The following is a 23,906-nucleotide window of genomic DNA, read 5'->3' as shown; positions in this document are numbered from 1 at the left end:
GAAGAAGGACAATCTTTGATCTCTCCCGAATCTTCCAACATTCAACTTCATCGGGTGTCCACAAGTTCTAGCGTTAATGAGAGGGGGAGGAAAACTTTTTCGCTGTGCAATTTCTCCATGTCATGCATAAGTTTATACATTGTCTCCAGTGCTCCCCCCCCCCCGAAAAATAGGTGCTGTGACACACTTTTTAACAGCAACAAAAAGAGATGCTGGTACTGTGCGCTCTTGAGTATCCCCTGGAAAATAAAATCACTGCTTGTATCATGTTACATCTTAATCACCTTTTCTGTAAACCTCATAGTGCAGCTGCACTGTCCCCTTGATGCTGCCCTTTTCTGAACCTTTCACAGCTGCACAATATCCTTTTTGATGCGAGGTGACCAGAACTCTACACAGTATTCCAAATGTGGTTGCACCATAGATTTGTATAATGGCATTACGATAGCGGCAGTTTTATTTTCAATTTCTTTCCTAATGAGTCATAGAATCATAGAACTGTAGAGTTGGAAGGAACCCCAAATGTCATCTAGTCCAGCCCCATTCTGTGCAGGAATCACAGCTAAAGGATCTCTGACAGATGACCATCCAACCTTAGGGGAAACAATTATTGGGGGGAGGGGTAACAGAGGCAGGGTTCCACTCTTGAAACACATCTTAAGTGCTTTTAAACATGTGTTTCTGGATTTCCATTAACAAACTTCCTGGAAATGGGACAGGACTGAATTACTCCCACCCCCTCTGAAAACAGTACTGTTTTTGAAAACCAGTTTAAGCCATTTTTATTGTAAGTTTGTATGTTGCTTTGAGATATATGTAAAAGGTAATTGTAAAGGGACCCCTGGCCATTAGGTCCAGTCGCGGACGACTCTGGGGTTGCGGCGCTCATCTTGCTTTATTGGCCGAGGGAGCCGGCGTACAGCTTCCAGGTCATGTGCCCAGCATGACTAAGCCGCTTCTGGCAAACCAGAGCAGTGCACGGAAACGCCGTTTACCTTCCCGCTGGAGCGGTACCTATTTATCTACTTGCACTTTGACATGCTTTCGAACTGCTGGGTGGGCAGGAGCTGGGACTGAGCAACGGGAGCTCACCCCATCGTGGGGATTCGAACCGCCAACCTTCTGATCAGCAAGCCCTAAAAGGTTATAAATGAATGAATCTGGCATACTGGTTAGAATGTTGGACTAGGACCTGGGAGGCTTGGGTTCAAATCCACCCCTCCTCCCAGTATGAAGATCACTAGGTGACCTTGGGCCAATTACTCTCGGCCTAACCTACCTCACAAGGTTGTTGTGAGGATAAAATGGGGAGGAAGTAGAGTTGCATGCACCCCCTTGAGCTCTTTAGAGGAAAGTTTGGATAGAAATGTAATAATAAATACTTATAATGTGGTTTTAGTGGGTCCATCCATTCCTTTGGAGAGGTGTAGATGCATCTATTGACCTTTCCCTGTCTACCTGCCACAGTCCTGTCCCCGTCACCTGATTTATAGCAGGTAATGCAGGTCACTGGCACAAGAAAGACATCTCCCTCTTAACCAGGCAAATTCAGTATGCAGGCATTTGCTCCTTCCTAGCTGTCAGATCCCTTTCCTCTTCTCAACGGAAAATCAAAGCTGAGTGATGGAGCCACCATCTGAAGCACTGAACCAGAAGGGAGGGCATTCATTTTAAGAGAGTAAGAATGAGAGGAAGAAATGCTTGCTGAATGCCAAGTTGGGTGTTTAATGCTCAAGAGGCAATGCTGCCTTGTACCCTGAGCCGAGGGCCAGGGGTTAAAGGGAAGGGGAGGTGGGAGACAGGTAAACACGGGGCCAGGAAGTGCTGGTTGCCATTAACAGAGTGCTGTGGGGTCGCTTGGAACACTTTGGAGCTGCTTGGGTGCAAACCCTCCAGGCTAAATGGAAGTGACAGTTTTGACAGGAACAAGGAAGACCATGATTAACACCCCCCCCCCGCACACATACAATGGATGCATGTATATGTGTTTGGATCATAGGCTCAGGACAGGAGCCGCAAGAATGACAGCTGAGAGTAGTTGTCAACTGGCCTCTGCAAAATAGGGGCTAATGATTTTAGGGTGGGTATTTGGAAAGCAGTTTCCTCCAGAATGTGTGGTGTAGCAATTGCACTACCCTGTGAGTGGGATCTGGCCACACTGGATGCAACATGGGAAATATGTGAGCAGGGATCCTTCTGCCTCTTCTGCACTGTAGCCTCCCGCTAAAAATATAAGTAAAGGTAAAGGTAAAGGGACCCCTGACCATTAGGTCCAGTCGTGACTGACTCTGGGGTTGCGGCGCTCATCTCGCTTTATTGGCCAAGGGAGCCGGCGTACAGCTTCCGGGTCATGTGGCCAGCATGACTAAGCCACTTCTGGCGAACCAGAGCAGCGCACGGAAACGCCGTTTACCTTCCCGCCAGAGTGGTACCTATTCATCTACTTGCACTTTGACGTGCTTTCGAACTGCTAGGTTGGCAGGAGCAGGGACCGAGCAACGGGAGCTCACCCCGTCACGGGGATTCAAACCGCTGACCTTCTGATCGGCAAGTCCTAGGCTCTGTGGTTTAACCCACAGCGCCACCCACGGCTGCTGAATCAGGTCAAAGGACTATCTACTCCAACATCCTGTTCTTGCAGTGGCCAGCCAGATGCCTCTGGGAAACTCTTAAGCAGAACCTGAGTACAGCAGTGCTCTCCCCACTTGCAATTCCTGCAATTGGCAATCAGAGGCATACAGCCTTTGAGAGTGGAGGAAGAACCATAGAATCATGCTGGCTCCGTTTCCACAGAGTTAGACCCATGAGACTAAGTGCATGGCAGCTGGTGCATGCCAGCCATGTGTCTGAACCCGGGGGGGGGCAGTGACAGAGGCTCTCCATGCATTCCCTGTGGTTTGTGCAGGGATATCAAGCAGTCCTTGAAGTATCCTAGACTCAAGTCATTGTGGACTTTATAAATTTATGCAAGAACCTTGAACTTTGCCCAGTAATATATGGGCATCTAATGCAAGCTTTTAAGCCCTAGGCTGATGTGCTGCTGATAGCCTCTCCCCATCCAGAGCCTAGCTGTTGGAATAGTCCCCTGGAAATCTGCTGGGAAACTCAAAGATGGGCAAGAGTTGTATTGTTTTGTCCATTTCCTTCCCTGCAGTGAGTTTGCCAAAGAACGAGAGAGAGTTGAGAACAGGAGGGCCTTCCTGAAGCTCCGAAGACAGCAGCAGATTGAAAGAGAACTCAATGGCTATTTGGAGTGGATCTTTAAGGCAGGTAAGGAATCAAGGGTCTCTGGCTGTTTTGTGTTGGGAGGCGGGAAAATAAATAAGAGCACCCCTCCCCATCTATGCTGTGGGTCCTTTCCCCTAAAAACCCCCTGAAGTGCAGCTTATAAAGGAAACCAACAAACCACATCATAAAATGAACAAAGTCACATTTGTCAGTGAATTAGATGATGTGCACTAATGCAGAACTCGATCTGACCCAGCGAGCCCAAATTAATACAAATTTAAAAGTTGACTTCAGCTCCCCCATCGATGTCCCCTCTATTTTCCTCCCTCCTTTGTTGCTCCCAACAAAACAATTTTTCCAGCTTTCATCCCTTCTCCCTATTAATAAATAAACATAATCCATATCTCTCTTCTCCGTCTGAAAGTCTCAGAAGCCATCAATATGTTACACGCTGTGGTCCATCCTGTCCCTTTCACTGTTCTTATTTCCAGCTTCACGCTTCAAAGGGGGGGGAGGGTGATGTAATCTCAACAAAATCTATATCTCCTCTCCATCCTCCCCCCTAAGCTAATACAACTCCCCGCAGTCCATCCTGCCGATGCTCAGTTCCATTACCTCCAACTCCACAGTTTACTCTCTTCAGAGTGTGTAACAGACAGTCCATACAGTTGTTACATATCTTTTTTACCTTTTCTATTTTTATTTCACAATACGAAGTTCCAAGGGTGGTCAAAATCCCACAAAAGTCCCTCAAGGTTGTTACTGTCTGTCACCTTTCAGGCAAAGTCCTTAGTTATAAAATAAATCCATCGCAGAGAGTTATCTTTAAAGTCCACTCTTCCTGAAGACTTTACATTCCATTGCTTTAGGGGAGGGTAGATAACACAGCTCCTAACGAAAAAACATGACTTAAAATATTGCCTACCCCTTGCCTTTCACCGTTCAAGCAAAGCAGAAATTAGTGTCTTTCATTCTTTCCATACAGATGGTTTTCTCCTGCAACATAAATCAGGATCTTTTTTTGGGGGGGGGGTGCCTCTTTCCACAGCTCACTACGGTAGCTTGCTGAGGCTGTCCTTGGATGGAGCCATTGAGTCCAGCACCCTCACCTTCTTGCCTGGGAGACAGGGCTTTCCACCCCCGCTCACAAAAAAAAAAAAAGCATGGTTGGTTGGTATTGCTGGTTTTCCAGCTGCCTCCTGACTATCGTGGAAATCTCAATTTATTTCTGGTGTCATGCAGCCGTTGGGTTGGGTAATATCTCTTGTCACATGATGAGGCAGGAGCAGAGATTTCTGGGAAGTGGGTTGCCATATCTCCAGTTTTTTCTACTGCCTTGTTGAGAGCAGTCAGCCTTTTGTTTGCTCCACACAACTAACAGCAACTCTTCCCAGTTGATCTTGCCCCAATGAGGCAGTTGTGAGAACTGAAGATCCACACCTCCCACTCTCTAAGGATCACCCCCCGGTTCCTTCCCCAGCAGCCTAAGACTCTGTCATGTTGTCTCTTGTTCTTCCGCCCTCTTCATTTCTCTGTGTGTTCTGGGAGACCAGGGGGGAGGGGAGCTGGTCACAGCAGGAGGGGGAGACTCCCTGGATTCTTCAGCATCCTGCCTCATCTCTGTTTCCTGGTCCCTCTCCTCCCTGCCTCTGAGCCTGGACTGTTCTCTGCCTCATCCTCTTTCTGCTCACTAAACCCTGTTGCTTCTTCAGCTTCTGACATCTCCTCCCAGTCTGCTCCTCTTCTCCCTCTGACCACACATTGTTGTCCCATCACCAATCCCATGGGTTCTCTTGGGGGTTCCCTAGCTGCTGCCTCCTTCCACTCCCCTGCATCCAGCTCAACCTCTCCTCCACCTTTTCCATGTCTCTTCTGGTTCTGGGTGACAAAGGTTCTGGGTGGCTTGTCACCACAGGATGGGGAAGACACCTGTGACTCTCCACCAGTCTGATTTATCTCTGCCTCTTGGTCCCCAATATACCACCCTCCTGTTTCTGATTCTGGACTGTCTGCCACCGACTCTCCCAGCTCACAAAGCCCTGTTACCTCTTCAGCTTCTGAAACCTCCTCCTCCTAGTCTTCTCCTCCTTCTCCCACTACCACTCCCTGAGTTCTGAGTCTTCTTCCCTTCAGCTGGTTCCTCCCACCGTTTCCCTGTTTCCAACCAGTCCATGACATCCACACTCCTTCTTCCCAGGACATGCCCCTCACCACCCCTACTTTACCACCTGCTTGAGTGTTTCTGTCTAGCTAGAATGTGGCCTTGGACACTGATAATGCTTCTTGCCTGCCTGGATGGAGGAGAGAAAGAGGTAAATTAACATTTGTCACTCCACCCCCCTTTTGCTTCTAACTCCACCCAACACTACTACGTGGCTCCCAGTAGGCTTCCCATAACAGAATAAGGCCCACAGGCTGAATAAGATCACCCAACGCTGCTGTACAGCCCAATTAGTGCTGCCCTTTCTTCCCATTGTTGTGTCTGTATATTTGTATAAAGGGACTGTCTGGCTCCATTCAGATCAAAAGCAGGTGGAGGGGTGCATATGGAATGGTTGGGCTATTGGAGCAAATGTCAGTTTATATCTTAAGTGGTCGTTGGAAATGGGCAGCTTAGGACAGCCTTCCTGATTGCTGTTGCTCAATGAGAACTGCTTATAATTAGCAAACCTCAGTTTATCTCTGCATGACAACTCTACAGTTTCCCGGCATTCAGGAAAAAGAGCCATTCATTTTATATTCACCATTCATAAAATGTACCTTTGGTTTGTTGATAGCTCTGGCTCTGTTTCCAGCTCAGAGTAATAGCCACTACCGCAAGTGCTTTATAATTTATATGGCAGTGTTTGAGGGGTTTCTGTTTGGGATGGGGTTTTTTTAATGCGTTTTTTTGTGTTTTTTATTGCAATGTAATTTTTAGTCTTGATTGGGTTGGGTTTGTCCTTAGATCAGCCAGGCTGAAAGGTGGGTTACTGGCAGTTAGAGGCATACTGCCTCTGACAGTGAAAGCAGAACATAGACACCGTCGCTAAGATGCACACACTAGTCTCAACTAGGGGCAGGGCCTTTTCAGTACTGGCCCCGACTTGGTGGAACGCTCTGTCACAAGAGACTAGGGCCCTGCGGGACTTGACATCTTTCCGCAGGGCCTGCAAGACAGAGCTGTTCCACCCGGCCTTTGGTTTGGACTCAGTCTGACCCTTATGTTTCACTCCCCTTATGGTTTTGATCTATGGGTTACTATTAAAATGGGGTTGCATTTTAAATTGTATTTTAACCTGTATTTTAAATTGGTTCTCCCCCCCCCCCCCATTATGTTTTTATTGTAATTTTACTGGTGTTAGCTGCCCTGAGCCCAGCTCTGGCCGGGGAGGGTGGGGTATAAATAAAAAAATATTTATTATTTATTATTACAGCTTGCCTTGCTAGGTCAGTCAGGAAATTTTATTGTATTTTACTGGGGGGGGGGGAGGATTGCCCTGAAGCCCATCTAAAGAGGGAGCCACATCAGTGTTAAAAGTGAGGGGAACTGCTAATACTGACATAGTGCACAGTGAAAAAGAAAATGGGGTCAGCTCCCTATGGCATCATCAACATTTTACCCACACATGCATTCACTGGGGCCTTCCCTGCTGCAAATGTGCCACCTCCCTGCTTGAAATTAGACTTAAAAAGAAACATTCCTTTGTAGCCAGCGAAACTGCTTGAGGTCATTGTATGGTGCTCATGGTTTGCAAAAATGTTCACAGGCCCAGTGGCGTAGCGTGGGTTGTCAGCACCCGGGGCAAGGCAAGTAATTTGCGCCCCCTAACCCGTGGATTTTAGTAGGGGCAGAGAACTGCGAGTGTGAGCGCCCCCCCCCAGATGTTGCGCCCGGTGCGGCCAGCCCCCCCTGCACCCCCCACGCTACGCCACTGCACAGGCCCCAAAGAGTTGATGACTCCGGTCCTGGAGTCTTGTATCCTGAAGTTAAATAGTTGACTCCAGTTAGTGTGGTGTAGTGATTCAAGTGCTAGACTAGGTATCTGGGACACCAGGGTCCAAATCCCCACTTGGTCATGAAGCTCACTGGGTGACCTTGGGCCAGTCCCTACCTCTCAGCCTAACCTACCTCTCAGGATTGTTGTGAGGATAAGATGGAGAGGGAGGAGAACCACATACTCCACCTTGAGTGCCTTAAAGGAAAGGTGGCATATAAATACAACAGCAACAACAGAACTACTACTACTACTACTACTATTATTATATAAATAACAATAATGATAATAGAAGTAAATGATTATGCAGCTGACAGTTCCATGAGCACAACAGAACCTCCTTCTTCCCTCCCCTCCCCCCATCCCAAATCTGCTCTGGAGGGTTGGTGTGTGTGTGTGTGTGGAACCCTGACTAAATTTGGGAGGAGTGCACCAGAGGAGGGGGAAGGAAACATTCTGTTGTACCTATGGAACTCTGATTCCTCATTATCAATATCTGTATCTTCTTCTCAGCTGTTTCACATCTGGCTCATCTTCCCAGATACTCTCCATCAACAAGCCCTGCTGAATGAGTCTCTGGTCCTGCATCCATACAAGGGCAGTCCAGGGAGCCATGGGACAGTTCCTTGCTGTCCTCCACACAGACTCAATAGTTTTTGAAGTGTGGCTTCCATTAAATTGGACCTAGAGTGGGCCAAACACTTCTCCTGATCCTGATAATGACTTTGCACGCAGGGTAGTTCACTGATGACTTTTTAGTGTGTGGCCAGTGACACCCATATATATAACCCCTTTAAGAGGGGGACCCCGGAATCGCCGCTGCAGGGGGGTGAGTCACTACTTCATGCCCCCCCCCATATAGGAAAGAAAAGACTAAAGAATTCCACCCAAGGCCATAACTGCCAAAGTTGTGATGAATTGCTGCGAGGAAGACAAAACCTGCCAATGCAGGAAAATTTCTTCCCGGTCCTTTCAACAGCAACCAGTCAAAGACCGTAGCAGCGCCCGCTAAGCAGGAAGGAAAAGTTAACCTGCAAACAAGAAACATTAAACAAAGGGAGGGTGAATCTCCAGAGCCAACTGCCTGGCTATTTTGGTTCCACCCCCTATTAATAAATGGGGCTGGCCCCACCTTCCAGCAAGAAACTTGATTACTGAGGCTGGGCGTGAACCTCCAAAAATTAACACTGATAGGCAAGCCAGCCCCTGTTTGCTAGTAAGCTCCCTGGGAACTGTAGCACTGCGCGTGAACCCACAGAGGGCACCCACAATGTAAAGTGTGAATGCTCATTAATGTAAATATCAGAATACAACATAAATCACCATAATGCTGATGTCTGTGACTGTGTGACCTGGGTGCCTGCTCCGGCTACTATGCAGGTGCTCAGAGCACCTGCCCAGCCCATGAACAGAAAAACATCAGAAGAACCCAGCTGCACCAGTCCAAAGGCCCGTATAGCATCCTCTTCTCCCAGTGGCTACCCAGGTGCCCTGATGGGAAGCCCATCAAGCAGAACCTGAGCACAATGGAACTCTGCCCACCTGCGACTCCCAGCAACTGGTTTTCCCAACATGTCTTCTCTGGCAGGGGGAGGTGGTGTGACACAGCAACGAACATAATCAGACATAGGCACTACTCCACCTCTTTCTGCACATGCATGCTTCTGTTGCCCCATGATTTCCCCATGAAAACAGCAGGAAAGTTCCGTATGCCAGTATACCACCCCAAATTTCATCGCTTGACGTGATTTTCCAGATTAAGGAGGCTCTAAATGGATTTTTATTCTGGAATCAGATGACACAGAAATGAGTGCTCAACAGACACTATATTGCATTAATTTTCCAGAAGTGGCTTTTATGTCATCTGAGAGCTCAAATATAATGTGGATATTAACAGCTAGGGAAATGTCGGGGAAATGGATTAAGCTTCTGTGTGAATGCAGCCCTGGTCTTCAGTCTTAGGGTTCTTTATCTTTAAACTGCACTTGGACATTCAAACAGAGGACTCTTTCAAACAGAAGACTGGCCTGTGTCAACCCTTCTCTTCAAAGAGAGGCTTCTGCTCTGTAAGGCAGGACAGTCTGTGCTCTGTTACACCCCCCACCGCCAGATTTACTATGGATTTAGAAAATAATAATCATTGGCTATATTTTAGCTTTTTCGTTTGACACATATGCCCCCCGCTTTTTTAATGACACTGCTGTTGTTTTGTCTGGAGAGAAATCCACTAGTCCAATCTTTCCCCAGGCATTCAGTGTCCTTTGTTCCCAACATTTAATCTAAAATGTTGCTGCTGAGTCAATCTCTAAGAACTTAAAGATGCAAACAAATGAGATGAAATCTCGACATCCTTCCTTCCTAGAAAAAGGACACAAGCCTTAGAAGTACAGAATAAGCATAGTTATGACCTGAGAGAAACCCACAATCTTGCATTAATCGGAGCTCAGGGCAAAAGGGGGTGATGTTCAGAAGTCATTGTGTACATCTAGCAGTAGCACTTGATGATGTGGGAAGGCAACACCAACTGGGTGGCTTTAAAACAGGATTGAACAAATTGATAGAGGGTTAGACTCTCAATAGCTAGTAGGCATGATGGCTATTCACAGACGGTGACACTATGCATCTGGTGACCAGGTTCTAGGAATCACGGGTGGGGAGAGGCAGTGGTCTGGTTTGCCAGCACCTGGGGCCACATGGAGGGCCTAGGTGGGAGAGAAGGAAATGAACAGAGTACGCACATGCATTCAGCTGCCTAACAGCATCTGCGTCACCCATGAGATCACAGCCACAGAAATAATTAAAAAAGAGTTGTTCCATTGTCTGGAGAGGTCACTTCTTGGTTCTCATGGAGATGCCATTTTCAGTGGAGCCCAGTAACAAAAGTGTGCAGCTGTAATGAGGCAGCACCAGGTGTTGAAATTTTACGCCTCTAATAATTTTGCATCTGGGGCAACCAACTATCTGCCTCCCACGCTGCGCCACTGGGGAGAGGGCTGTTGCCACCAGAGTTTGGTTGTGAATATCTCATATGGATCTTGTTGGCCACACTGAAAACAGAAATGATGTCACTCATTCGACAGGCATGGGGAAATCAAGTAACACCACATGTTACTTGACTGCAGCTCCTATAATCCCTGACCACAGATGGAAAGATCTATCAGTTTTGTCTTTCACATTTTTCTCATTTTTCCTATCTTAAATTTGGTTGTCCACATTTTTTGGCATTTTTTTATAAAAATCAAAAAATCCTCGTGTCATAAAAATTCACCAGTGTTTTAGTGCAAATATCTCCAGATATGCGCATTTTTATGTGCTGTTTTGACTACTGTGCAAATTTTAGCAAGTCATTCCCCACAATGCATTGCATCTTTATGTGCTATTTTCACCAATATGTTTGTTCTTATGGAAACTTTTCCCCAATATATGGATTTCCATAAAACTTTGGTTGGTGAACTGCATAGTAAAATGGATGGTTTAGTTAAGATTTTTGCATTGCAGTGGGTTGGTCTAGATGACCCTCGGGGTCTCTTCCAACTCTACAATTCTATGATTCAATGAAAATGTCAAAGCTGTGCTTCAGTTTACATATCATTTGCAGAAATGTGAATTTGATTCAGACACACACACACACATCATTTTCAACATTGTAAAACATACTTTTATATCTTGTACATTTTTTTTTATTTCCATCAATCACATCTGAAAATTTTCTAATCTTTCCCTCTTAATTTACATTTCTTACTTCACTATTACTTTTGAATATCATAACTAATGTCTCTCTTCTTTATCTTCTTTGCAATATTTCATATATTCCTCCTTACAAAACTTCTTGTAGTCCTACTAGCGCAATTTGTTGATTACAATTGCTCTTCAAATAGTTCACATATTTATTCCAATCTTCTGTGAATCTCTGGTCCCGCAGGTTTCAAATCCTTCCTGTCATCTTATCCAATTCTGCGTAGTCCATTAACTTTTATTTGATTCAGCGTTAAATGAGCTGGGAATCAAATATCTCCCTCCTCCCCTATCCCTGGCCATTGGCCATGCTGACTGGGGCTGATGGGAGTTGGAGTCCTACAACATCTGGAGGACCACAGCTTCTACATCCCTGCCATTGGGGAAGAGTGATAGTTGTTGAACTGACTTTGATATTCCCAACTAAGCAGGGTATATTTTTTTTTACAGTGTGTGCACGTTTTTCTTTTACTGTTCTTTCTCTGTTTCCAGAGGAGGTGATGTTAGCAGAAGAAGACAAGAATGCCGAAGAGAAGTCACCCCTTGATGGTAGGTTGCTTTGTGGTGCTTTTGGCTTCTTTTGCATAAGGTTTGTATGCTCTGTGTGTGTCTCAGCAGCTTTTCATGAAGCAAAAAAGGGTGGATGCTGTGTTTGTTGCCTGGAAGTGCAATAAAATAGTTCATTTCAGCTTCTCTCTGTTTCTCATTCAGCAACCCCCCATCACAGATTCAATTCATCACATTTTCACAGCAATTTGTGTGTTTTTTAAAAAGACCCCCCCCCAGCATTTTAGTGTGAGTTTCTCAAAACGAACAAATTTTCACAAGCCATTTCCCCAGATATAATGCGCTTTTTGTAGGCTGTTTTCACAAATGTGTGCATTCTTACGCACACTATGCATTTAGTGTATGTTATTTTCAAGAAAACATACACCCTTAGGCACACTTTACCCTAAGATAATGCACTTGTGCTCACTTTGCTTGGTAAGAGAACTGCATTGCAAAATTTAGAGAAAGGGCAGATTTTGAAGGACAGCTGCGTTTCAGTTCACTTAATGGTTCGTGAAGTGCAAATTAGGCACTTTCTCATTAAAATGAAAACAAACTCAGATTTCTCCTCGCATCCCAAGCTAGATGTCCCAAGAGGCATTTGATGCAGCAGCAGTCAGGCTTGCTATGCTGGTGTTCCCAGCTGCCAACCCTGAAAACTTGAAGGATGGATAACAGTATTTGAATATAATGTGGACCTGTCAGTGACACAGAATCTGTAGTCCATCTCAGGATTCCTTGACATATGTATTCAGGCACTGAGAAGCAAACACCTGTGCATTTGCTGTGGGGAATTCTGGCCTAGCTGTAGGAGAGGCATAGATCGCACCCACAGCATAGAAGCATAGAATTGTAGAGTTAGAAGGAACCCCAAGGGTCATCTAGTCCAACCCCCTGCAAGGCATTTAGAGCACTCACTATACATTTAGAGTTATCCCGTCCCTATACAGTCCCAGGCAGCCATATTTACTTTTACCATTTCCCCAAGATAGAGAATCTCAAAGCTTTGGTGCTGTGGATGTAGTCCAGCAACATCTGTGTGCTTCTGTTGCTTCTGAAGCCCCTCCAAGATAACTGGGAACTTCTGTCTCCTTGCTGCTCTTGGCATCTGGCTCATAAGATGTTAGAATTCACTAAAGTTCCATTAAAAGACTTTTCCCTCTTCCTTTTCTGACTGTCTTTCCTCCTCTCGTGTCTCCTCCTCCTCCTCCCTGCTGTCTCCCTTTCCTCTGTTGCCTGTTCCCTGCTCCCCTTTTCTCCTCCTGTTCACTGTCAGGGAGGGCCACTTCTGAAGGCCCAATCCTGCGAGGCATGGCAGTGGTGGAGATTAGCGGCGGAGGCACCTATAACAGTGAGTGGACGGCAACTTGTCAGGGTTCTAGAGGGCATCAGTTGTGGCTTTAAGCTCCTGAGCACTATAGGTCATTCACACCTAGCTAGTAACATCATTGGTCTGGCTGATCAGTGACAAATCAGCAAAGAGTTCATCTTGAATGAGGATGACTGTGGGCCAGATTACATGAGACTTGGATAACACAGTTTTGTCCTTCAATGCAGGGTTATGGTTCACAAATTTCCAGTGTGGAGTAATCAGGGCCCTGGGATGGGTAATAGTCCTTTAATGTTCCATTTCCCCCACTGTGGTCCTGATCTAGATTGGGATCACCTGCAATTACATGTATTCTTAATGGCCTGCGTAAGCCTCTGACAGAATAAAAACATTTTCATTGGGCACATTAAAGTTGATGCAAAACACTACTAAACCTTAGGTTACGTAAATACAATCCTGCTAACACACACAACGTTAACAGATTGTTTTTGACTATGCAACTTCTATTTCAAACACAATTCAACATGTAATATCTCACAAAATGTAATTCCATAGATCAACACATGATGCAAACAGAACAGAGAAATTAAAGCCCAATGGATGGTCAGGAGATAAAGTCCATTCAGTTCCTAAATTGGCATATTGGCAATAACCACAATATGGTATGCTTATGTTATGATGTTCCACGTATCGCTGCTTTGAGGATTCTTACATTCCTTGTATGTAGATATGGGTAATTTTGTTCCATCAGTTGAATTTATTTTGTTCCATGTTTCTGTCATACAAGAATATGAGTTTGCACGGCTGACGAAGCACAGTTGGGCGAAACAAGGTATTATCTCGGAATCTTTGTCGTGCCATACCGTCAGGTTTTCCATCTGATTCTCTTGATATGTTCTGTTTGCATCATGTGTTTGTCTATGAAATTACACTTTGTGAGATATTACATGTTGAATTGTGTTTGACATAGAAGTTACATAGTCAAAAACATCCTGTTACATCGTGTGTGTTGTTATCATGTTAAAGTTGAAACAAAAGGTGCCTGCTAAATCTTAGTACTGAGCCAATGACACTAAAGACTCAGTTTCGTGTTATCAAATGAGCCTCACCAACTCAGGGAACAACCAGTGATGCTTCAGCAGTTTATCTCAATGATTGAGGTTGGATATGAGGGTTGAGGAGGTCACTGAGATACACTGGACCTATGTTATTCAGGACTTTGTAGATTACTACAAAGACCCTGAACCTGACTCAGAAGTAGATGGGTAAACAGTGCAGATGTTTTAATAATGATGTCACCTGTTGTTGACCAGGTGGCCTCATCAGGGGTCTTATCATGGCATCTGGACCAGCTGGAGCTTCCAAGCCAGGCCCAGGGGGTGCCCCACATTGAGTGCATTGCAGCTATCCTGCCTCAGGGTTACTAAAAGAAGGACTACAATGGTCAGGCTATTCCTGTCCAAGAATGGCTGTAGCTGCTGAACCAGAATTAGTAAAAGGCACTCCTAGCCTCTAGTGACAAAGCTATATCCAGAAGTACAGATTTTGCTGGACTGCAAATCCAATCAGCATGGCCAGAGTTCAGCAATAAGGGAAGCTGTATTCCAGCAACATTGGAAGACCATAGGTTCTCCAATCCCTGTCCTACACTAAAGTACCCACCAGTCTGGATTGGGCCTCTCATGCTGGCAGTTTGTGTGTGTGTGTGTGTGTGTGTAAGTTTGATGAGCAAGTCTGACCCATGTGGCCTTATGGGGCAAGGTTGCTGGTATCTCAAAGGGGTTTGAATCAGAGACTGAATCTCAGAAGCCTTGGATATTTTTTTTATCTCTGGCTCTAACCTGGAGCTGGATGTCAACCTGAACTTCCATGGAATGAAAACTTGGAGGAGCAGGGAGAGTCCTCCTTCACCAGGGCTGCCTCAAGAGGATACTCTTGAGCAGACCTTGGGGTGGGTTCCAACAGAAGAGCCCCCCTCAGAAGATCATGCCTCTGGATCATGTTTGGACTGGATTCATATCAGTTTTCTATGTTTGAGGTTTCTTTGGCTTGGCTTCTATGGCTTCTTCTACTGTTGCTTGGTAATATTGTGTGTGAGGCCTTAACCACAGTGGCCTCCACAGCTGGGCTGCCAACCCTGTGTCCCTCCATATGATGCTGGACTACAACTTCCACCATCTCCTGCCCATTGGCCTTCCTAGCAGGGGCTGATGGGAGTCGAAGTCCAATCACTTCTGGAGGGTCAGAGAAGGAGAAAACTCAGGCACTCCACATGTTACTGGACTGTAGCCCCAGAGAGCATGGTCAGTGGTTTGGGAGTATTGGAGTTGGAGCCCAGAACCATCTGGAGGACCACATGCTCCCCATCCCTACTGAAGGTGAAACTAGAAATGGGCTTGACTAGGAACATAAAAAGAGTTCTGTAGGTTGAGACCTAAGGTCCATCTCATCCAGTATCCTGTTTCCAAGAGTGGCCAGCTACATGCTTCTGGCAGTCCTGCAAATAGGACATGCATGCACTATCACTTCTGCATGGTTGCCTCCCAGTAGCAGGCTTCTGAAATATTGCCTCACCATGGAGGGTCTTTAGAGTCATCATGGCAAATAGCCATTGACAGACTTCTCTTCCTTCATAAAGTTGTCAAACCTCCCCATAGAGCAACTTGAGAGCAAAGATAAAAGCCACTTGAAAGCAATGGGACACTTCTATATTTTGCAACAGCAAATTCCATAAATCTGTTTTGCATTGTGAAGAAGGAGTTCATTTGATTCACTTTGTTTTTGTCCTGAAATTACTGCCAGTCATTTTCACTGGGGAAAGCTTATGGGGAGACACAGGAGAGAACTCTCTTTAGATGTCATGTAGGAGATGAGCAGGCTTATTGCTCTCTGTTGTTCTGGGGAGCAAGACTTTTGGATGAAAATTGTAGGGAAGTAGACCAAAAAGTAAGGGAGAAATATTTTAATGGGATGAACTGTTTGACAGGAGGTCTAACTCAGGAGGTGGTGGGCTCACATTTGCTTGCAGCATTTTAAGCAAGGGCTGCACAATCAGCAGTCAGCGATGCAATAGTTGCACCCTGCATTTCAGATCCTGAATTGAATGGAAGGGCTGAACTTGAAGACGTCTCTTCCAATTCAGTAGTTATATGATGCACTCTGAGTTGCTGTGCTATGACAGAGGTAGAAGTACTGTACATATCTTTCTCTATTTTCTTCTCACCAAGCATACCCTGCATAGCCATCATCTACACAAACAAAAAATACTTCTGCCTTTTATAAGAACATTCTCCACAATCATCATTACTGAATATGTGGACAAATAACATGAAAGCCTGTCGCTCTAAATAACTTTTGATATGGATGCAAGTTGCAGCTAGGATTTCAAGAGTCTATTCATGGAGAACTTTGCAAAATCTAATTGTGTTTGTGGTATAAGAACTTATGGATTTGTGCTGTTGCAGAAGCAGTAACAAATATATTGTGGGTCCCTAGAGGAATGAAGGACTCAGAATGCTTCTGTGTCATCTGGTGAAATTTTATTTCTTATGCTTCACATTTAGATGCCCAACATTCACCATCCACACCAGCTAGGGAAGTATGAATATCTTGATTCTTCTTCTTCTTCTTCTTTTCTTTTCTTTTCTTTTCTCTCTCCTGCTACTGCACTCTTGGATTTTCAGTTATAGTCACTATTTGTTATTACAACTTTCAATACAAATAAATATATTTTTCCTAACAGATATGAAGTGAACCTACTTCATGGCTTAGTAATACAAATTTATAAAGTACTGCATCCTTCTCTCTCTCTTAAACATTTTTTTAAATTAAATTTCAAGGGAAAAGAAACATTTCCACATATACTCCTCAATACATTTTTTAAATACTTTCCATCCTGTTTTCCAGGGTGATTTTATTTTCTTCCCCTTTGATGCACTCTGTCTTCTAGCTCTTATAACAATATCAAAGTAAGTTCTAATTCTTTCTGTTGCTCATGCCTCAAATCCTCCTCGTGAATTCATCATACTATAATATTTCTTTAAATACTCCAAAAAAAGCTTTCATTCTTCCACAAAGGTTCTCTTAATTCAGCTGTTAACTTTGCCATTTCTGCATAGTCCATCTTCTTATAAGTTCTGCTTATCCATTCTTCTTTTGTAGGAGTTTATTGTAGGAGCATATAGAATCCTTGCTGCTGTCATAGTGTACATAAACAATCATCTTTTTTGGGACTTGTGTTCTTCTAATCCCACCCAAAAGAAAGCTTCAGGATTTTTTTTGGGTGGGGTATAATCACTTTAAACATCTTTTTAATCTCATTATATATCATCTTCCAAAATACCCTTTCTTTCCTACAATTCCACCACATATGAAAAAAGGATCCTTCAGCCTTTTTGCATTTCCAACAGTTATTAGAAACCTTCTTTTATGTTTTAGCCCAATTACTAGTTGTTAAATACCATCTATATATCATTTTAATATAATTCTCTTCTATAGCATAACATAAATTTTTAATTTGTTTTTCACAACTTTCCCCACACATTTATTTCTATGTTATGTCCTAAATCCCTGGCCCATTGTATCATTACTGGTGTATTGCATCCTTCTATCTCATTTAGTTTTCTGGTGAGATTTTAATTTTAAAATTTCATAATACGGTAAAATAAAGACTATCAAAAATACAAATAGAATAAATGGAATATGGCGTCTTCTCTTAGTATTTCATAGCCTTTGCCACCCACAGAGGACTCCTCCCAGCTTACCTGGGATCTTTCCTTGTTTTCCCAGCCTCAACCAGGGAGACCATCATTTCCCTGTCTCTCACCTAGGGTCCTCCATCAGCCACCTACAATCCCTGGACCTTGATAAAGGCCCCATATATAGGACTCCAAAGAAAGAAGAGAAACAAAGAAGAGAGACAGACAAAGAAAGTAAAGAACAATGAGGGGGGAGAGAGAGAAATACAATAGAAAAAGAAACATTACAAAAAGAAAACTTCAGATTTTCCATCTGCTGATTGCATAAAAGAAATAAAAAAGGATTATTGAAGATATTCGGTTCATGCTAGCATCCATCTTCCCCCTTTCTGCTAAACAATATTTATTTTAAGTCAAGGTGTCTCAGGTTCATTTCTTTTCCCCATGAAAAGTCCAAGATGAGTTCCCGAATTGTTATTACTATTGGTAAATGTCAACCATATTTTTTCCCCTTTTGATTTACCTCTTGTCTAACTTTAATTGTAGACTCAGTTTATCAGAAAGAGGTTTATAATAGGGGCAATAGCAGACAAAACGCCATGCATGTCTTTGCTCTCTGTTTCACCATTTCTCCCACATTAGCTGTTCCCAGAGTTTGCCCCATTTCCACATCAATTTCCAGCTTGTTACTTTTGTTTTTTGTTAAAAAGAAACCTGCCCAGAATAATACAGTGCATTTGTGTATGAATGCACTTTTCACTCATGCACACTTTTTTGTGTGATTTTTTTTTTGGGGGGGGAGGACACTGGAAAATTTGGAGGAGCAGAGGTAGATAGAACTCATTCATAATGACCAGTACTCATAGGCAGCCTGATCTCACAAGTTCATTTTCCTTGTTGCATAGAAAGTCCCTAAGGAATGATGGATTTTTCTATGTTTTGAGTGGTTCTTGTTTTACCTGTAAGCTGCCTTGAATTCAGTCAAAGGAAAAGGCAGGATATATATTAACAACAACAACTCTTTCAAAGGCATCCAACATCTTGTGGGAGCAAACTCTATAGGTTAAGCTGGCATTTCACTGATCCTGTATGTCTGGTAAAGGAAGAAGTAATGTGTGATGGATCTGCAAGGCTGCCCACCCTCTCTTTTCATTTTAAGATGTTCATGGGCAGATGGAGAAGGCTGAGCATAGCTGAAAGGCTACCTAAATTATGACCCCTGGCACAATAATCTGTGAGGGACGCTGTTGGGTGATTGATTTCTAATGGCTTAGTGGTGTGTGGCTGTTCTGGCCTCCAGGTGGAGAGGCAGTTTGGGTCTCTAAGCTTGTGTGAGTTGGGAGGATTTATCTGTTGCTGGATGCTAACCACCTTTTCTTGTCTTTTCCCCTCCCTACCCCTTTTGCATTAGTGCTGAAAAGAGCCACAATCAAGAAGAGCAAAAATGACCTAATCCATGCTGAAGAAGGGGAGGACCACTTCACAGATGTTTGTTCTGTTGGTAAGTTTATGGTTTAATATACCACGGTGTTGTTGTTGTTGTTGTTGTTGTTGTTGTTGTTGTTGTTGTTGTTGTTATTATTTAGATTGTCTCATGAAACAACAAAGCCAGGTAACCTCATGACAATGTAGTGAAGCCTAAAGAGAACCCAAGGAAGTAGATTGAACCTGCAATCTTAGTCTCATAAGTGAGCAGAGTTTGCTACTGAATTGACCAATGGCATTCCACCTTGTTAATGGGAGATGGGTGTTGTGTAGGCTTCTTTTGAGTTCCATCATAAAATGTAACCATCTTAGAGCAGGGATGTAGAATCTCCAGCCCATGGGTCAATCTTGGCCTGTCCAGGGATCAAATTTTCCCCAGACCACGCACATTTGCCTATCAGCTGACATTACTGTAAGGGTGCAATCCTAACTATGCCAATAGCCTGGTAGTAGAGCATCTGATTTCATGCAGAAGGTTGCAAGTTCAATCTCTGGCATCTTCAGACACGGCTGGGAGAGACTATCTTTCTAAAACCCCTGGAAAGCCACTGCCAGTTAGTGTAGGGTTGCCATATTTTGAAGATAAAAACCAAACAAAACATATGCCTACGGATCTAGGGCATGCTGTGACTTTAAACAATTCAGAGGAAATCTGGTGGGTTTCTTCCTTGCCCTGCTTGCACAAACGCCCCCTCCCAGCTCCTCACTCATTCCCTGCCCCATCCTGCTTTCTTCTTCCCCCTCTCCTTTTTCAGCTGTTCTCTCCCCTCTCCAACCCCCTCCCTTGCGCTCTGGTGTCGAAGTGGAGGCTGCGAAGGTCTCCCTTTAAGAGGGAGCCGGCAATGACAAATTGTTGAAATTTACATCCCAACTTTACCAGTGCCTCCCGGCTGCTGCCTTTGTTTTCCACCATCCTGTCCAGTTTGCTCCCTGATCTGCCCGATCTCCCACCCAGATCACCAACCTTGCAATCAATTAGGTGGTTGCTGCAGAGCCCACCATACTGCTGCCGGTGCTGCAGCTGCAGCTTGCAAGCTTGCAAGCTGCTGCCTCAGCCGCTGGAGCTTCCCTGGCAACTTCAGCACCTGCCTATGATAAAGCTGCACAGCTCTCTAAAGCAGCAGCAGTGCTGCTGCCAGGTGCCGGGTGCCCCCTCTTCATCTGGAGCAGCCACCGCTGCCACCGTGCATGGAACAGACATAATCAGGCGGCAACAACAACAAAAACAAAACTGGACATTTTGCATAATTTTACGAATCCGCCCAGACTGAAATTGTGAACTTTAAAAAGAAGACAAATCTGGGGGAAACCAGACATATGGCAAGCCTAAGTTAGAGTAAACAATACTGAGCAATGTGGAGGTGTGGTCTGGCTTGGAATAAGGCACCTGCCAATGTTCCTATGTCTGCTCAGAAATAAGTTGCATTTAATTCAATGGGATTTATTCTAAGGCAAGTGTGTTAAGATTGCAGCTGTAGTGGGTTGGGTTTTTTTAAAAGGTGCCACTGTACATGCCATTTCTTTCACTCATGTTACCAACTTTTTAAAAAAGAGTCATAGAATCATAGAATCATAGAGTTGGAAGAGACCACAAGGGCCATCGAGTCCAACCCCCTGCCAAGCAGGAAACACCATCAAAGCACTCCTGTCAATTATAATGCTTTGAAAAAGTGATTGTGAGGTCCTCGCAGACAATTTTCAGGGAATTACAGTGGTACCTCAGGTTACAGATGCTTCAGGTTACAGACTCCGCTAACCCAGAAATAGTACCTCGGGTTAAGAACTTTGCTTCAGGATGAGAACAGAAATCGTGCTCCGGCGGCGCGGCAGCAGAGGGAGGCCCCCTTAGCTAAACTGGTGCTTGAGGTTAAGAACAGTTTCAGGTTAAGAACGGACCTCCAGAACGAATTCAGTTCTTAACCCGAGGTACCACTGTACTGAGCAACTTGTCTGGTTAACAACCAGCAAAAGGCTTACACCCCTGCTGGTCAGCATATTTTCATGGAAACTTGTAATTATATAAAAGTTTTCTATGAAGCCTTGTAACCAGCTCATTAAAATTATCAATGTAAAAATGCTATGGAAGTCATTTCAGTGCAGTGTTCCAGAGAAGCATGGCTGGGCACATTTCAGGTGCCTGAATATCCAGATAGTTGAGCAGGTTCCTATGTATCTGGGTTGGGGTAGTGCAGCCTTGGTGGCCTGAAGAAAGGTCTCTCAGCTCTGCTCTAAGCTTTGTATCTTTCCAATGTTCACAGGTTCACCATTTGCCCGGGCCAGCCTGAAGAGCGGCAAGAATGAGAGTTCCTCCTACTTCCGTAGGAAAGAGAAGATGTTCCGGTTCTTCATCCGGCGCATGGTGAAAGCACAGAGCTTCTACTGGATGGTCCTCTGTGTTGTGGCTCTCAACACCCTGTGCGTCGCCATTGTGCATTATGACCAGCCAGAGGGTCTCACAACTGCTCTGTGTAAGTAAAGCTCTGGGATTACTCTGGCCCTGAATCTTGACATCATCTCAGATTGGGGCTAACCCAGGGGAACTATGGACAAATAGCTTCTTGGATTTTTCAAAAAGAATATTCAGACTCACTGATACAATAATCATATGGTGCCCTGCCATTCCCCCCACCCCATTGGACAGGAGTCAGCAAACTTATTCAGAAGGGGGCCGGTCGACTGTCCCTCAGACCTTGTGGGGTGCCGGACTATATATTTTTTTTTTTTGGGGGGGGGAGGAATGAAGAAATTGCTATGCCCCACAAATAAGCCAGAGATGCATTTTAAATAAAAGCACACATTATACTCATGTAAAAACATGCTGATTCCCAGACTGGCCGCGGGCCAGATTGAGAAGGTGATTGGGCTGGATCTGGCCCCCGGGCCTTAGGTTGCCTACCCATGCCATTGGAGATATATATATATATATATATACAGTGGTGCCTCACAAGACGAAAAGAATCCGTTCCGCGAGTCTCTTCGTCTTGCGGTTTTTTTTGTCTTGCGAAGCAAGCCCATTAGCAGCTTAGCGGATTAGCGCTATTAGCGGTTTAGCGGCTATTAGCGGCTATTAAAGGTTTAAGGGATTAGCGGATTAGCTGCTAAAAGGCTATTAGCGGCTTAGCGGGGTTAGTGGATCAGCTGATAAGCGGCTTAGCGGATCAGCTGATAAGCGGCTTAGCGGATTAGCTGTTAAGCGGCTTAGCGGCTTGGGGAAAAGGGGGGGGGAGGGAAAAAAAACCCCGCAGGAACTCGCAAGACATTTTCGTCTTGCGAAGCAAGCCCATAGCAAATTCGTCCTGCGAAGCACCTCCAAAACGGAAAACCCTTTCGTCTAGCGGGTTTCCCGTCTTGCGAGGCATTCGTCTTGCAGGGCACCACTGTACATGCACACACACACACACAGTGGTACCTTTTCAGGTTACATACACTTCAGGTTACAGACGCCGCTAACTCAGAAATAGTACCTCGGGTTAAGAACTTTACTTCAGGATAAGAACAGAAATCGTGCTCCGGTGGCGCGGCAGCAGCGGGAGGCCCCATTAGCTAAAGTGGTGCTTCAGGTTAAGAACAGTTTCAGGTTAAGAACAGACCTCCGGTACGAATTAAGTACATAACCAGAGGTACCACTGTATATATATATAGGCCAACCAGATGCCTGCAGGAAACCCAAAAGCACGAGAGCACTCTCCCCCATTGCAGATTCCAGCAACTGGCATTCAGAAGCATTATTACCTACAACTGTAGAGTTTACAGAAGGGCAGGGAAAAGATGAGGGCAGGAACCAAGTGCTCAGTGAGTGTCCCCAAATACCAACCTATGCATGTGGGGCAAATTGAAATCACATCTATATGGTGCCAGAGACATTGAAGTCAAAGCAAGGCACATGTGTGAAGCAAAACAAACAAACAAACAAACAAACAAACAACAAAGCAAAAACAAACAAAAAACTTACCTCTTTTGTAAGGTTCAAACTAGAGAAGAGAATAACTCCACCCACCCACAAAATAAGGGGAACCAGTAGGTTGCTTGTAGAGAAATGCTTTCAGTCTAGCTTTTTTTTTTAAATAAAAAATAACTTTTATGTGCTGATATTCATCTCCCAGCTGGTGCCAGAAAGAATGTTCTTGTTAATTACAAATTGAGTGAAAAATTAGACTGGCTGACATACGGGGCGGGAGGGGGGAGGAGGGCCATTTTTATTGCAAAGCGGCTAAAAGAAAAAAAAGGAATTCAGCAGCTAGATGTGGCTGAAAGTAGATATTGCTAAAGGAGAAGAGCTAATGCGGGAAGCTTGTCGGTTCTTTGATCAGTATAGTGAGGAGGAAGCTCATACGGATTTTAGCTCATAACTCATCAATAGAGCATCTGTTCTTCATGCAGAAGTTCCCAGGATCAATCCCTGGCACCTCCAGGTAGCACTGGAAGATAACCCTCCGATAATCCTTGGAGAATCACTGTAGACATGAACCAATGGTTTAACTTGGCAGCTTTCTATGTCCCTGTGAAGTGCATTTGTTGAAGAAGCCCAAAGAATAGCAACAGCCAAAAAACAGACTTCCCAACTACAGTCGAACGTTTTGGCTCTTGAACGCCGCAAACCTGGTAGTGAGTGTTCCAGTTTGAGAACATTCTTTGGAACCCAAATGTCCGATGCAGGTTCCACGCATTCCGGTTGGCTGCAGGAGCTTTCTGCAGCCAATCGGAAGCAGCACTTTGATTTCTGAACTTTTTGGAAGTCGAACGGACTTCCAGAATGGATTCCGTTTGACTTCTGAGGTACGACTGTACAAGTTTAGAAGGAACATCTGGGGGGTGTCTGTCCATCAACAGGTTAGCCCTGTTGGTGTTCCTCAGCAGCAAGAACAGCTGAAAGATGGTTTGCCCACCAATTGGCATGGTAGAGAA

General features: G+C 44.7%; 2 protein-coding genes across 11 annotated transcripts in view; one reads left to right on the top strand and one right to left on the bottom strand.

Annotated features, from left to right (window-relative positions):
* The window catches only part of SLC31A2 (solute carrier family 31 member 2), a 526,804-nt gene that overhangs the window by 79,840 nt on the left and 423,058 nt on the right, over positions 1 to 23,906 (bottom strand). The window lies entirely within an intron of this gene.
* The window catches only part of CACNA1B (calcium voltage-gated channel subunit alpha1 B), a 323,575-nt gene that overhangs the window by 161,290 nt on the left and 138,379 nt on the right, over positions 1 to 23,906 (top strand). For 7 of the 10 annotated variants that reach the window (XM_083422803.1, XM_083422806.1, XM_083422805.1 and 4 more), the window contains exons 8-12: positions 3,155 to 3,270; positions 11,433 to 11,489; positions 12,766 to 12,840; positions 18,928 to 19,017; positions 21,260 to 21,469. In XM_083422803.1, coding sequence (XP_083278929.1) covers positions 3,155 to 3,270; positions 11,433 to 11,489; positions 12,766 to 12,840; positions 18,928 to 19,017; positions 21,260 to 21,469 — 548 coding nt within the window. The remainder of the gene's footprint in view (positions 1 to 3,154; positions 3,271 to 11,432; positions 11,490 to 12,765; positions 12,841 to 18,927; positions 19,018 to 21,259; positions 21,470 to 23,906) is intronic. The other 3 variants (XM_083422809.1, XM_083422808.1, XM_083422807.1) reach the window with 1 other exon arrangement.

Source organism: Podarcis tiliguerta (genome assembly GCF_965153285.1).
Source record: "Podarcis tiliguerta genome assembly, chromosome: Z".
NCBI lineage: Eukaryota > Metazoa > Chordata > Lepidosauria > Squamata > Lacertidae > Podarcis > Podarcis tiliguerta.
This window is presented reverse-complemented; position numbering and strand designations above follow the sequence as displayed.